This window comes from Euprymna scolopes, chromosome 1, assembly GCF_053919585.1.
Source record: "Euprymna scolopes isolate OS-2025 chromosome 1, ASM5391958v1, whole genome shotgun sequence".
In the NCBI taxonomy this organism is placed as follows: domain Eukaryota; kingdom Metazoa; phylum Mollusca; class Cephalopoda; order Sepiida; family Sepiolidae; genus Euprymna; species Euprymna scolopes.
The window spans coordinates 103,154,817-103,169,201 of record NC_136482.1 but is presented as its reverse complement, the minus strand read 5'-3'; the positions used below and the strand labels follow the sequence as shown (position 1 = coordinate 103,169,201).

At 32.5% G+C, this 14,385-nt stretch overlaps 1 protein-coding gene across 2 annotated transcripts in view; it reads right to left on the bottom strand.

Moving 5' to 3' along the window:
- LOC145262701 (uncharacterized) overlaps positions 1-14,385 on the bottom strand; it is a 375,299-nt gene that overhangs the window by 62,626 nt on the left and 298,288 nt on the right. For both annotated transcript variants that reach the window (XM_080119829.1, XM_080119836.1), the window contains one exon: positions 1,039-1,186. In XM_080119829.1, the coding sequence (XP_079975955.1) occupies positions 1,039-1,186 (148 nt within the window). The remainder of the gene's footprint in view (positions 1-1,038; positions 1,187-14,385) is intronic.

Below are 14,385 nucleotides of genomic sequence, written 5' to 3'. Positions count from 1 at the left end.
AAAAGATGAAGCAAACTATCCATATTAAGAATTTACTCCTCATGCATTTGCTCTGCTCCCATGTTCCACGTTTACCTTTTTTTTTTTTTTTACATAGAAGTCACCATTTATCAAGGCCCAAAGGCCACTTGAGGATAAGGGGTAAAGAGTGTACAGTAGTTAACAAGACAATATCATAGGAATCGTTAGTAGTGTAAATTTAGTAAATTAGATTAAGAACTTGTTTACATTAAACTTGAAGATGACCAAATTGTAATCAGCTGGAAAGCAGGCAAACGGAAGAAAGTTCCACAAGTGTGCAGTTCTGAGAAAGAAGCTTTGTTCATGGAATCTACGTTTAGGTTTAGGCACGGATAAAGTTTGGGGGGTATTATTGATAGTGTTTTCAGGCTGGAGGAGTGTTTCTCATGAAAGTTTGGCAGGGGGGGCATAGATTGGAGCTCAGACGAGCACTTGCCATGAAAATAATGATAAAGCAGAGACAGGTTGGCAACATCTCCTCTGTGCGAAAGAGGCTGCAGGGAAGAGAAAAGGGCGTCCCCCACTAGGTCACAAAGTCTACTTTGAACTCTGTCAAGGCAGGATAAGTTTTCTAGCAACTCCTACCCAGATGTGGCAACAATAATCCATACCTTTAAATCAATTGTCTTTTTCAGGACAATATTTTTTATACTTTACATTTTCATTGTTTAAAACTGTCAATGATAAAATAAAATTTAAAAAAAAACATACCCTTCTAAACCGTCCGGGTGGCAATATTAAAAAATGAAATAAAAATGTCTCATCGTTTCTTTATGTTTAGTTTGTTAGTCAGCCATTTTATTAAAAAAAAATATTATATATTTAGAGATCATTAAAGCTTAACTTTGCCTAAAACGTTGTTTACATTTGAAAGTTTTTTTTTTGTTTTTTTTTCTTTTTCAAAATTAGATTCAGAACATTTTTTAATGGTATTAAAATAATGAGATCTTAATTACAATATTATAAAATGATAGGAAATCATGATGGAAAATGTCATAATGTTAAAAGAATTATTACCTTTCAAGGGAGATTGGAGAGCGGTATCAATAAGTGCTGATACCAACTCATTATTAGAAGATTCCTGAGCCAGCCCCGAAGCAAAAGAAGCCATAGCATCACCATGGTTACCAAGCTGGAGTAATGCCGTACCTTCTTGTAAATAAGCCTATAAAAAAGAGAAAAATATATGTTACATGTCATCTTCAATATGAAACTTAACATTACATCATAAATGTTTGGATCAACGGTTTATTTTAGTGTACTAGAAACTTTGTGTACTCTTGTGTATGCATACATATATAATATAATATATATATGCTAGTTCACTAGTTAAGACCATTAATCTCAATTGGAAAACATAAAATATGCTTGAATATTGGAAATAGAAAAACTTGTTCATATTTTCTAATGCCAAAATTGATTCTTTAAATTATTTTTGTTTAAAACTTCATTTTTCATTGTTGGTACTAACCATAAAACGATAATATATGCACATATAGCATGGATTTTTATGATTCGAAAATTAAGAAAAAGCAAGCAAAAAAAAAAAATAAATAGCCAACAGCTCTATAGCTAAATATTTAGGGATTTTTAAAGAATCCGAATCGGGAATTTAGAACAATTGTCAATTGTATCGGAATCGTGAAGAATGTTGGGAATCATCCCATCACTAGTATACACTCACATACAGACAGATAAAACACCTGAAAATGAATTTGGTCTTTAAAAAAATAATTAATAAAAGTGATGAAAAAAGTACTTTTCCCCATATGAATTTATTTTGTAAAATGTGTACTATTACAATCACATCGCATTAAGATATTGGTTCTCTTCAGCTCATTCAAGTGGCATAGTCAGTAATTAGATGCAAATTTATTTTTAGTTGACTTTTGACAATTAAATATTTTCGTTTACTAGCCAAATAGAAAAGTTACTAGCCAAACCCATGTGATTTTTGGAATATTACATCTTCATTCCGTGACGACACATACATCATAAAGATTTTTTAATAAGCAATTCTAAATATGCAGCGAATCTTATGTTGAGATTTGAAGGTATAAACATTCAAATTTCTTCCGTTTTATTTTTTTAAACAGCCTTCGTTAAAAAAAAAGAGTATATTGTTCTATTAAACTTTTATTGTTTAAATAATTTGACTTTGCTTGTTTTAATAAAAAAGAAAAAGGTTGAAAAGACATTTTTCACTCAGTAATGAGCTTTGGAAAATTGTCAGGGAATAAACACAATCACCAACAGATAAGCGTTTTATTATTTCTAGTCAGAAAAAATCCCTTGAAGAATTGAATACGATACAAGGTCAGTTTAAGGGAGGGAAGATCAGTTTCAGGCGCTTATCAAGACATGGTGCTTACCAAAGACGAAACTCATTCATTTCAATTGCAGCCAAATGAGGGTACGAGCGATTATGATGTAAAGAAAGAAGCTTGGTTTTAGATGTATTAAAATTAACCAGCCACCTTTTCCCCCGTTGCACTAGAGAGAGAATCAGAAAAATTTTGATCGTTTTCAGTCTTTGAAGTGTTGCCATAAATTATGGTGTCGTCTACATATATGTCTACAAATGATCTAAGAATGTGATTCGGGAGATCATTGATGAAGATTAAGAAGAGAGTTGGGCCTAGGATGGAGCCCTGAGGAACGCTAGCATTGATAATATGAGTTTCTAATCATCAACAACAACTTTTATAAGTCTATCAGAGAGAAAGGATTTAATAATTAAGGACATTTCCAGCTTTCCATAGCTAGAAATCTATATCCTATCAAAAACCTTTGATATATCAAGAGCTAGTGCTCTAGAAACGAAGCTCTTGTTGAGAGAGTCGTTAATCCTGTGTAATATTACAGTTAACACATCAGCTGTAAATCTAGCAGAACAGAAATCATATTACATATCACTGAGCAAGTTATTTCTGCTGAGGTAGTTGACCACTTCTCTATATTTATCACAGATTCCAGCAACTAAAACACAGGAGACTGAGTGGTCTGTACTGAGAGGGAGATGACTGCTCTCCAGAATTTTTAAATGCAGGCCAGATTGATGAAGTTTTCCAGGGTGTTGGAAAGCATTTCTCCTCATGGCAACATTTCAAATAGCTTTGTAAGTATGGGAGTTAGTTCCCATCAACCACTATACATATATATAATATACTGTTAATATTAATATTCTTTTGAGATAATAAACATCTGTTAGAGAAAATATGATAAAACAAAATTACTTATGTAAAAATAAGTTCATACTTCATACAATGAAGTTCATACATTAGATCCATTACTCCTAACACTTTTTTATGCAAGAAACTATTCTCTACTTCTACAGATCTGCTATCAGACATTGTATGGAGTACCGTTGTTCTATTTGGGCTAGGGAATCTCTTCTATTTGAGAGTTCTTGATGAGGTTCAGAAGCATATCTCTAATTTGGTTGGCCCCCACACGCTTCTCACTTCTCTGCATCCTCTTTCTCTCGGATGTGATGTTGCCCATCTCAGCCTCTTCTAAATATAAGCACTATTATGTCATACGTTCTTCAGAATTGTCCGATTTTTTTTTTTTTTTGGCTCCTTTGTTCCAGCTCATTTGACTTATTAGTCTAGTTGTCTTCATCAATTTGCTGTTCAGGTATCTCTGTAATACATCTTCCTATTCCAGTAGATTATTTCCAAGAACTGTGGGTTCATGGAACTTTCTTCCTCTAGACTGTTTTCCTCCTTCATAAAATCAAATTCTTCAATTACTTTAGTATCAATTATTATTGGCAGAATCAGTTTAACTTCCAAAACTGAAAAAAAAACCATACTTTTTTAAAATGTTTAGCTTTAAAATAGCAAATTTTCTACTAAATTATCTTTGTTATCATATGAGTTGATTTAAATAGAATTAAATGAATCGACCAGCGTTTTTTTTTTGTTTGTTTGTTTTTTTTTGGGGGGGGGGGTCATTGAATAGAAAACTATGTAAAGTTTGATGTGTGCTTATAAAAAAAATAGCGATTGATTTAAATTCTGACAAATACACAATTTACATTTTTAGGTCAACACAAAATTTTTTAATTTTGCTCTTATAAAATCACTCAATAACCGTAATGAGGAGATGCACACATTTGTCCATTGCTGCTGGACATGACGTAACAGGTGCCAATAAAGGAAACACAACAAGTAATGGGAGAATGTCTGGCAGATTTGTATCTCAGTGCCTCATAGTTCGAGGATTTCAAAAAGCGCAAAAATTTGAACCAACTTTTTAGCAATGTTATATCAAATTGATTTTCTCTAAAACAAGGTTTTCACCACGTTTCGGACAACAGTTCGCAATCATAAAAATGGATATACAAAATATATTTGTATACTTGTTTTTAATGAATTTTTAATTTTACAAAAGATAAAAGTATAAGTAATAAATAAGAAATTTAATTTTTATATATATATATATATATATATATATATATATATAGATATATATTTTTTCAATGAACTAAAAAAAAAATTGTTATACAAATAAATCCTCTTTTTAAATGACTTTTCTTTTAAGATATTTTTTCAATAAGCTAAAAACGATATATTTCGGAAATACAAACAAAAAATTATTTAAAAATTTAGTTTTAAAATTCCTTCTCCACAAAAATTCATTTAAATAAGACAGAAACAGCTCATTGCTTGTCCCACACAGTGACGCCTAAGCTTGCACTTGGCATGCATCCACAGCCCTTCAATTTTTGGGTGTGTATAGCTGGATTTTCTCGATCAACGAAATATTCTTGATGTACAATTATTTGGTGTTCATAGTCACCAGCTGCTATGTTTTCAATACCAAAGTATGCACTCCATGATTCTGCTTCCTGGCAAAATCCATTTTTGGATTAAAGGTAGAAGTGTATTGGCACTTCAGTCAGGTACTTCGACCTTTGAACGCCACCAAAAACCCAATGACCTTCCTTCCAGTGGCCTCGATATTTTTTGTGGAAATATTTGGTTTCATCTATTTTCACTTCGATTCTGTTTCCTGTATCATCTTTCCCACCTATGAGTTGTGGATTATTTCTTTCCAGCCATTGTCCTCATACCTCCCGAAAAAAATTACACCAATCAACAATGGTATGTTCGGCCATATATATTTCTCGTATGATATCTACTTGAGGGGCATCATGGGCCAACATTTATATTAGAAGAACAAGCTTCTTTAATGGCAAGCGGCTTCCAGCATAGAATGAATCTTTTCGCACACTGATGTATTGTCTTTTCTACAATGCCAACGATAACCATCTATACCTTTTTAAAATTATGTAATGTCGCAGGATTACTGCATACATCACAAAAAGCTTCATTTTTCATTAGACAACGACAAACTAGCCATTGTAAAATAGGATAGGGTTCATCTAATTGAGGCAATAAATTTATAAATGTGATCACCTCTTCTCTAATTTCACTTGGATCCTTGATTTCATTCGGTGACACAATAAAGGTTTTAGCACGTGGTCCAATGTTAAATTTTTTCAACAAATATCTAACGACTTATCTTTTTGTTAAGAGGGACCAAATTTGAGAGAAAATCTTTCTTTTAGAGAAGCCATTTTTCCTATACATCAGTCGGACGGTGTGCTTGTTTTGTTTTTTTTCACTTTTGGAAATCCCCGATCTATGGGGCACTTAAATACAAATCTGCCGAAAGTCTTATAATCTGAAGAACGCGAATTTAATTCCTGTACAGGGCAGTCTGATCACTACTGAAGATAATATAACAAGTGTATATGAAGAGGAAATGGAACAAGAAGAATAGGGGAAGGATTATCTATTAAACACAAACGTGTCATACTATGAAGGATGCGAGTTCAGTCCTTGTACAGGGCAGTACATTTTCAATCCTATCTATAAATACACTTCACTAACCAATATCTGAGAAGAAACTGATTATTATGAAGTTATTTAAATAGTTATAAAATGTATATTCAATAAATAGAAATTATTAGATTTTTTTTTTAAATACTGTATTGGTTACATTACTCATCTTAAGTCGATCCCCCACCACCAACTCACTCTTTCGTTTTCTTTTCTTAATGTTATCAGTTTGTCATTATTAAAAAGTGACACGTCTCGCTATGATTATTATAAGCAGCTTATAAAGTACTTATTATGGGAACCTTTACAAAATAAAATCGTCCTTCAGTGGCTGTACGTGTAAATTTCATTGAACAATCCTTTTACCTGGCAGGTGCTTGACTCAATTAATTTAATTATTTACTCTGTCAGTTGACCAGCTGCAGATGGCCGAGTTCTTTTTCCCTTTTTTTTTTTGTAATTCTTACATATATATATGTTTAAGTAAGCCTTGCAAATAAATCTACCACAAACACGCACACATTCATTGGCAAGTTGACTTTAATTCCTGTGTTATTAAGAATTTAAAAAAGCATTATATTACTTTTCTAATAACAGAAGAATTAAATGAAGTTAATAACGTTATATAAAAGCACTCTTTATGTAACTTTATTACATTGAGTATTAATTGTTTTCGTTTTATTTTAATCTACTAAGATAATACCCATTGTTGGTAGGTTTATCAAAATAATGTTTTTGTCCATAACATTGAAACATTATAATACCTAGTGTTACATCTTTCTTTTTCAATACTAACAGTAAAATTCAATTTTTTTTTCATCTATATATATAAAAAGCAAAAGAGGCGCACGTGTTTCTGTATGTCCAGCACAGGCTTTTCTCAAGGAGGGGGGGGTACTATGTTTTAGAAATTTTCATATGCTCCCTAGATTATTATATCTACGATTTGCGAAGGGATGTCGTCTCTAGATTTCTTTTGATCGACTTTTATAAAATTCACGCTATTCTATCCTCTCACATGTTTTTTGTATAAAAGTGAAATTACTCAAAAGCAAAGGAAGCTTCTCGGTTTTTCTGCCAGGGACGTTCAGAAAGCAATTAGCTTTGATCAATGTGGGGGAAAGCCCTCATATCAGACAATTACTATTCATTTGGACACTCCCATTTTGTGGGAGCTGGTTTTCCCCAACATCTTGGTGAAACAAATAAATGAAACAGCAAAAGCTGAAATGGCCTTCAGGCAATGTTCATTTCTCCACCTGCGTGAACTCATTCCCTAAGCAAGTCAAAAGTCAACTTTTTGATTGAAATCGCTAAATTTGAACGCTTTTCACTTCCTATGGCTTTGTAGCTAAACAGTAAGATGTCACGTTTTCTTTCACTTTCTTATCGCCTTCACGTCATAGGTTCGAGCCTGTCTGCCTACTAACACTTTTTTTTTCTTTTACACTTCCAAATACCCGGGCAACACCAAGTACCCCCACTAGTATGAAAATAAGAGAAAAGAAGAAATACTCTCTTAAATTTAAAATTCATTTATATATATATATATATATATATATAGTAGGTGAGAAGGAAATTAAATATCCATCTGGTTATAAAATAAATACAAAAGAGATAGAAAAAAGTGGATCGCAAAACCTGGAATTGAAAACGGAAACCTTAACATATTCAGTCTAATCCACTATAATATGAGCTATATGCAACAGATTGCTCATGCAATAAAGCTAAACCTTAATGAATGTAATTTGTTGCAACTTCTATTGTTGTGTCTGTCATTATTGAAAAATGTCACCATTTTAAAATAATTCCAAGTAGGATACAATTTTATTTGTCTGAAATTTAATAGAAATACATTTTTGTTGTTGTTAGGCAAATTTCCTTCAAAGGAAACTGAAAAAGCATAATAAAATATTGTTTTTTAAAGATCATATGCTATCGATGAAAATAGATCCCATTTTATTTTTATTCAGATTTTTTAAAAGAAAAAAACATTAATAGTAAAGATAATAGTAAGAAAAATGAGAGTACGCAATAAGATAAATTTTATTGACAAATACAGCAGAACAGATGTATTTTCATAGTAGTAAACAAAGGTAAAAAGGGTTTGCAGAGGGATATTATCTTTCCAAATTGACCTCCAGGTGTTATCAACTGGTCTGCATGCATCCCTGTACTATGCGATGTGAAAAATATAACATTCCCATAGTGAATGACTGCTCATGCATAGTGAGGGGCCACATCCTCCTTGAGAATGCTCATATTAATATACTTAGATATGACGAAAACATGGCAGATCTAGAGGAGTATCAAGTATCAGGATGGGCTCCTTGCCCGGACCAATGTGACTCATCTTCTCCAGAGTTTCCTGTCTTCCATCAGCTGCCTCAGATCTTCATGTTCACAGTTGGCATCGTGTGCTATTTGCTGGATGTACGTGGATCTAGATTGTCCTTTGCTTGCGTGTCCGTGTCATGAAGTCCATAGCAATGCATCACTCACCAATTCATGCTTGCTCCTCAGACAATGACAGACAAATCGTAGGCGTCTTTCCCTGATGGTATTAGATATGGCAGGTAGATTGCCATAAAGTTGCTGCTTCATGGGATGATTTTGCCAAGATATATTTACTAGTGTTTATAGCATATGGGTGTATGTGCCATCTAGTTTTCTTACCAATCTTTTAGTGAGTGTCCAGGTTGTAGCACCGTAAACAAGGACAGACTCTACCACTGCCCTGAAGAACTGCCTTTTCAGTTTGTTAGTTAGCCCCGAAGTCCATTTTGAACACAGCCTATCCAATGCGGCTCATCCTTTTGAGATGCAAATTTTGATATCTCTCTGTGGAAACTATGTTGCTGCCCAGATACGTAAACTCAGCGACTTCTTTCAGTGTTGATCCAACCAGACCCCTGATCTCACCTTTCATATTGAAAGTCATAAACTTTATCTTATCTGCATTAACGTGGAGACCAATGTCATTTGCAGACTTTTCTAGCTTGCATAACAGTGTTTGCACATCAGCAGTGTTGTTCGTGAACAAAGCAATATCGTCTGTATAATCTGCATCAGTTATGTGTGCTGATTGATGACGTCTGTTTCTGGATTCGTTTAGCATGTTGTGTATATCAACAGAGGTGCGAAGTACAAAGTCAAGACAGACCATGAAAAGAAAAGGGGCAAGAGTATCTCCTTGTAGAACCCCAGTGCGGATGTCAACAAATTCAGTGTCCCCATCTGGCAACCTGACCATTGCTCGAGTGTGCTCATATAGCATCATGATAGCATTCATGACTTCATTTGGAATGCTATATGCTTTTAATATGCTGGCCATTTTTCCTCTATGTACGGAGTCGAATGATTTGGAGAAATCTAAAAAGATCATGACTGCCTCAATGTTTTTGGCTTTGACTCATTCAATTAGTCTCCTAACAGTAAGTATTTGACTAGTAGTAGAGGAGTAAACATGGCTAAAAATTCTGTATTCCATGAATAGCAGTAGTTCCACTTGCATTCATCTGATGAATTTTGAGAGCATAGCTTCATAGATGATTATATATATATATATATATATATATATATATATATATATATCTAACAGGACGACCTGACGTTGTTTGTTTGGGATTGAATGAGGATTAACACATGTTCCATTCTCACATACTTTTGTCATCAAAATCAATGAAATCGCCCATTTTTAATCAAATTGATTGCCTGCTCTAGCTAACTCCCCCCCCCCCCAGTGTAACAAGAGAAAGCTTCACATGCCTCCCCACAGTGACTTAGTCCATAATATTGTAGTCTACACTGCACTATAGAGAATCTACTGTTGATTTTACAAAATTATCTGGTTCACTTAAAGTTTAAAATGCAAAATTCAAGTATCATGGTTCAGTTGTGCTCTAAACAGAAACATTTATTTCGACTGTGTCCCTGTCTTATCAAACAACCAACTGTTGATTTTAAGAAATTATTTTTACATAATCACTTGAATTAAACTTAGACATACAAAAGTCAAGTATCATAGTTCAATTGTGCTCTAAAAAGAAACATTCATTTCCAACGCACCCGTCTTATAACAAAATGCACAGCTGATTTTATAGATTGGGCCTTTCTGCTTGTGTGGTGATAAAACTTCTCAAATGCACTCGTGATGTTAGATTGTATAAAAGTATTAACTTTGATCAAAATCGGACTTCCTTCTTTAATCGGATTTTTTCGATTATCGATTTTCAATATTTATCAGACACATTCCGATACCAAATCTAGAAAAGAATACTCCCAAACATATCAAGTATCTTTGTGTGAAATTTAAAAAAAATTTGGAGTCTTTAGGGAACGAACTCAAACACCAAGTTCCTTTTATATAATAGTATTTATATATGACAATGGAAAAGCAGTTAGCAAAGAACAATGATCTATATGCAGGTTTGCTGTGCCACATATACAATCAGCTATTAAATGAAGCATAATTGTTTCATCATTAATTGATGGATGACTCAAGGTTCAAATAAATACACAATAACTGAATTGAGTATTTAAATATTAAAATTATATATACATATATATATATATATATATATATGAAAATAACTTAAATTTGTTAAAAAAAGAATTCAGTTATTTTATGTACACAATGATAACTAACCATCGAAGCTATAATTTAATTTAAGCATATCTGCAGTTATATAAATTCAACTTTGTGTGTGAGTTCGTTCCTTATAGACTCCAAAACGGCTGAAATGGTTTTCTTTAAAATTTACAGAACTTTGGTGTATAAGTCTGGAAGTGATCTTAGTTAAGTTTTGTCTCCGAATACACCCAATAATTACTGATAATCAAAACCGTTACTTTAATTTATCTATCATTAGTAAAGCCGTTTTTTCTATGTCGTCACTTAGCAACAATGATAGAACAACAGACCGTGAAAATTCTACTGTGGGTAAGTTGATGATGTGGTTTTTTTTTTTGTTTTGTTTGCATGACGTGATCTGTAGGTTCAAACTCTGCATGTAAATTTCTTAATTTTTTTTTCATTAACTGCAAAGAATTTTATAAGACTTGAAAATTAACATTTTTTTTTTCTGCATTATATGGTCTGTAGGTTCAAACCCTGCTTGTAAATTTCTTAATGTTTTTTTTTTTCGTTAACTAGAAAGAAGTTTATATAAAATAATTTTATAAAAGAAACAGTATGTTCTCGAGAGTGCAATGTAGAATAACACATATTTAGGACTAAGTTACTGGATGGATGCATGTGAAGCTTCCTCCGGGCGATTTCACGGATTTCAATGACAATAAAAATATAGGAGTGTGAAATATTCGTTAATCATAATTCAATCCCGGGCAACGTCGGGTCTCCCTGCTAGTAAATAATGAAGACTAACAATTCGGGTACACTAATAATACATTAAAAAACTGTGGTCATTTCCTATAAGAAAAAGATTGATGCCACTTTTCCACTCCTTTCATTCTGTTCTATCACCCCTCCCCCTCTATTGATTTGATCTGAGATCGCACTTATTCAGAGTGATTTGAGCTGATTCTAAGTGAATTGCAGAAAAATTCATTGGAGTGTTGTCAGATCATACAAGAATTGGTGAAAATAGCCCCCATCTATATTCGTAAGCAGATAGCACTTGCTATTCCTAAATGATTACAGATTTAGTCTTGACCAAGCTCAACGTTGCTTAACTCCAGTGATGTAATGAGAACTGGTGTGGCAACATAATTATATCTATATCTCTACTGGATCATGCTAATTCTGAAAAAAAATCGTTTTTATACTAAATCTATCTACTAAGGAGCATAGCTAATTGTCCAACAGGATACAAAAATAAGATCTCTCTAAGACTGGGTCAATTTTCTTATATTAGCACCCCCAGCCATATTGTACTTGGGCAGTAGATGACAACTTACAAATAAAACCTTATTAGCAAAATATTGCAGCTATTTGATTCTTCCATTTGTACTGGCTTTGTATACTTTTCTTTTTCTTTTATATACAAACGAGTCGTCATTTACAATGGCTAAAAGTCATTCAAGGATGACGGTTAATGAGATTGTCACTTGAATGATGAACAATATTATCAAACGATTGAAAACAATGGATGGAATTAACAAAATCTGATTATTTAAAGGACGGCTCAGCAAGTATTTGTTGATATTAAACTTAATGATAACCATATTGTAGTCTGTAGAGAAGTAGTCCTGTAGTGATGTGTTCCACAGGTAAGTTCTTTCAGTTTATGTCCTTTGAATAAAGTGGCATTGCCATAACAGCCAACAAACTACAACAACGCAGTTGAAATACAATTAATTGAACACAAGTTTCTATTTTATCAATATGTGAGGGAAAATTATAGGTTCATACTTTTTTCCAGATAGATACAATACCATTTTCACAACATTTTTGAGGCTGTATTATACTTGCCAAGATTATTACATTATGACCGTTTCATGTTAATAAAAGGTTAAAAAGCTATAACACATGATATTTATTATTGGGAAAGGTCAATTTTAATTTAAGAAATACTGACTTTCTTTTAAATATATAATCCTTTTTTTTTCCATATGAAGTTGACAGTTGTGTGAATCAATTTTTTTAATGTTTTCAAGATAAATCAGCTATCAAAGAATTTTAGAATGTCAAACGGAAATGATCCTCAAGCCAAGATGGCAATAATATGGATTTCATTAAGTTGATTTTTCTCTCACATGTACCCCTCTCTCTCTCTCTCTCTCTCTCTCTCTCTCTCTCTCTCTCTCTCTCTCTCGTTATTTCAAAAGATGTTCTAAGTCACTTATGGCGTTAAGAATAGTTCTTAGTTGTTAGATTTCTGGAATCAGAACAGTATACTCCTATGGATATGGATTGAATTTTAAGTTATTGCTGGCTTGATTAGCTTGCTACCATATTGCAGAGTTCTTTCTTTTGAATAAAAATTTAATAAAAATTTTTAACAAGCATTTCATTCATAAATAAATACCAGACAAAAACATTCGCATTTATTCATACAAATAAACATTAATATTTTGGTAATTTTAATACTAATTATATTTTTTAAATAACACTTGAAATGAAAGAAATCAATATGCCTGAGCGATAGTGCACATATCTGTGGGCGGAAGCCCAATTTAGAAATGGATAGCAACTTGTTGAAAAGCAAGGCCAGAACAAAAACATTTACATTTAAATGAAGAGACAATCATTGAATTTAAAGTAATGATAAAAAAAAGAGCACCGTGACCGAGAGAGCAAGTAATCTGATAAATCATTATTTGGTTCAGACTAGCCGATATTCGTTGTATTCCAACGAAAGGCATTTTACATAAGTTTCTTTTAAATAACACTTATTCTGATTAAGAACTTTTTAACGTTATCATTTTTTTTACTAACCTCCTCCACATTTTCAGCTGCTTACGTTCTTAATAAAAATGAAGAAACCGTCTCAATTTGTTGTGTGGAGGTTATACTCACATCCTTAATAAAACAAATACTAAGAGATATTTTCACCACACCTCACTAAAAATATTCTATGAAAAAAAAGTATATACATTGGCTTCCTTGCAAGCAACAATATAGATTTACATGACTGAGCTTAACCCTGCCTTTCATGGAAAAGAATGTTTTGGCAACGTTTTAGAGGTTTCCTTATTTTCTTCAAATATTTTTACAAAAATGAATTCTAATAGCAACTAATATATATTTATTATGGGGTTCCAGTAAAAAGAAACTTGACAGTGCTCTGGAGGTTTCCACGCCTTTATTTTGTTCAACTGCATTTCAAATACTTTAAGAACTTAATTATAGTCGATTTTATCAGTAACTTCATATTTTCACTGGGTGAACAAAAGATTGTTTTGCTAGGACATTATGGTTTTGGAAGCGTTCTACACCACTTTAGTATTACTTTTGGTAAGTGTAGCTACAATTTTATATCATAAAATATTATATACAGTGGCTTATATATTTTCACAGTTTCCCACGAAAATTATCATTTCTTCAGTGCTCTGGAGGTTTCTTTAGTGTTGTAAAACATTCAGACTTTATAACATTCAAATCCATACACATTCAATTTGAGCGCAAACTTAATAAGATACTTTAAAAACAAATAATAATGGAAATAGTTTCATTGTATAACAAATATGTATCACTGGCTATTGCTGAGGACCTTGCAAAAAAAATAAAAACAAAAAAAACATAAGAGTACATGTTTCGATGACACATTGGTGAACAACCGCAAATGATCCGGATTATTTCTTCGTCATTGTTTATTTTGAGGTTCATACGGACAGCTAACTACATTGTTTTTATCCATTATTTGTTTAAAATATATTTCAGAGATAATATTGGATTAGATTTTAATCCTACATCCCAACTAATTCCCCTATCCCCAACCACAGCAAATAAAACGTTTAGCAATTTCTTTATTTGATAATGGAACTCTTTTTTCTTTTTTATCAAGTTCAATGATGAGAACAGAAGTTTTTTCGGTTGCTTAATGTTTCA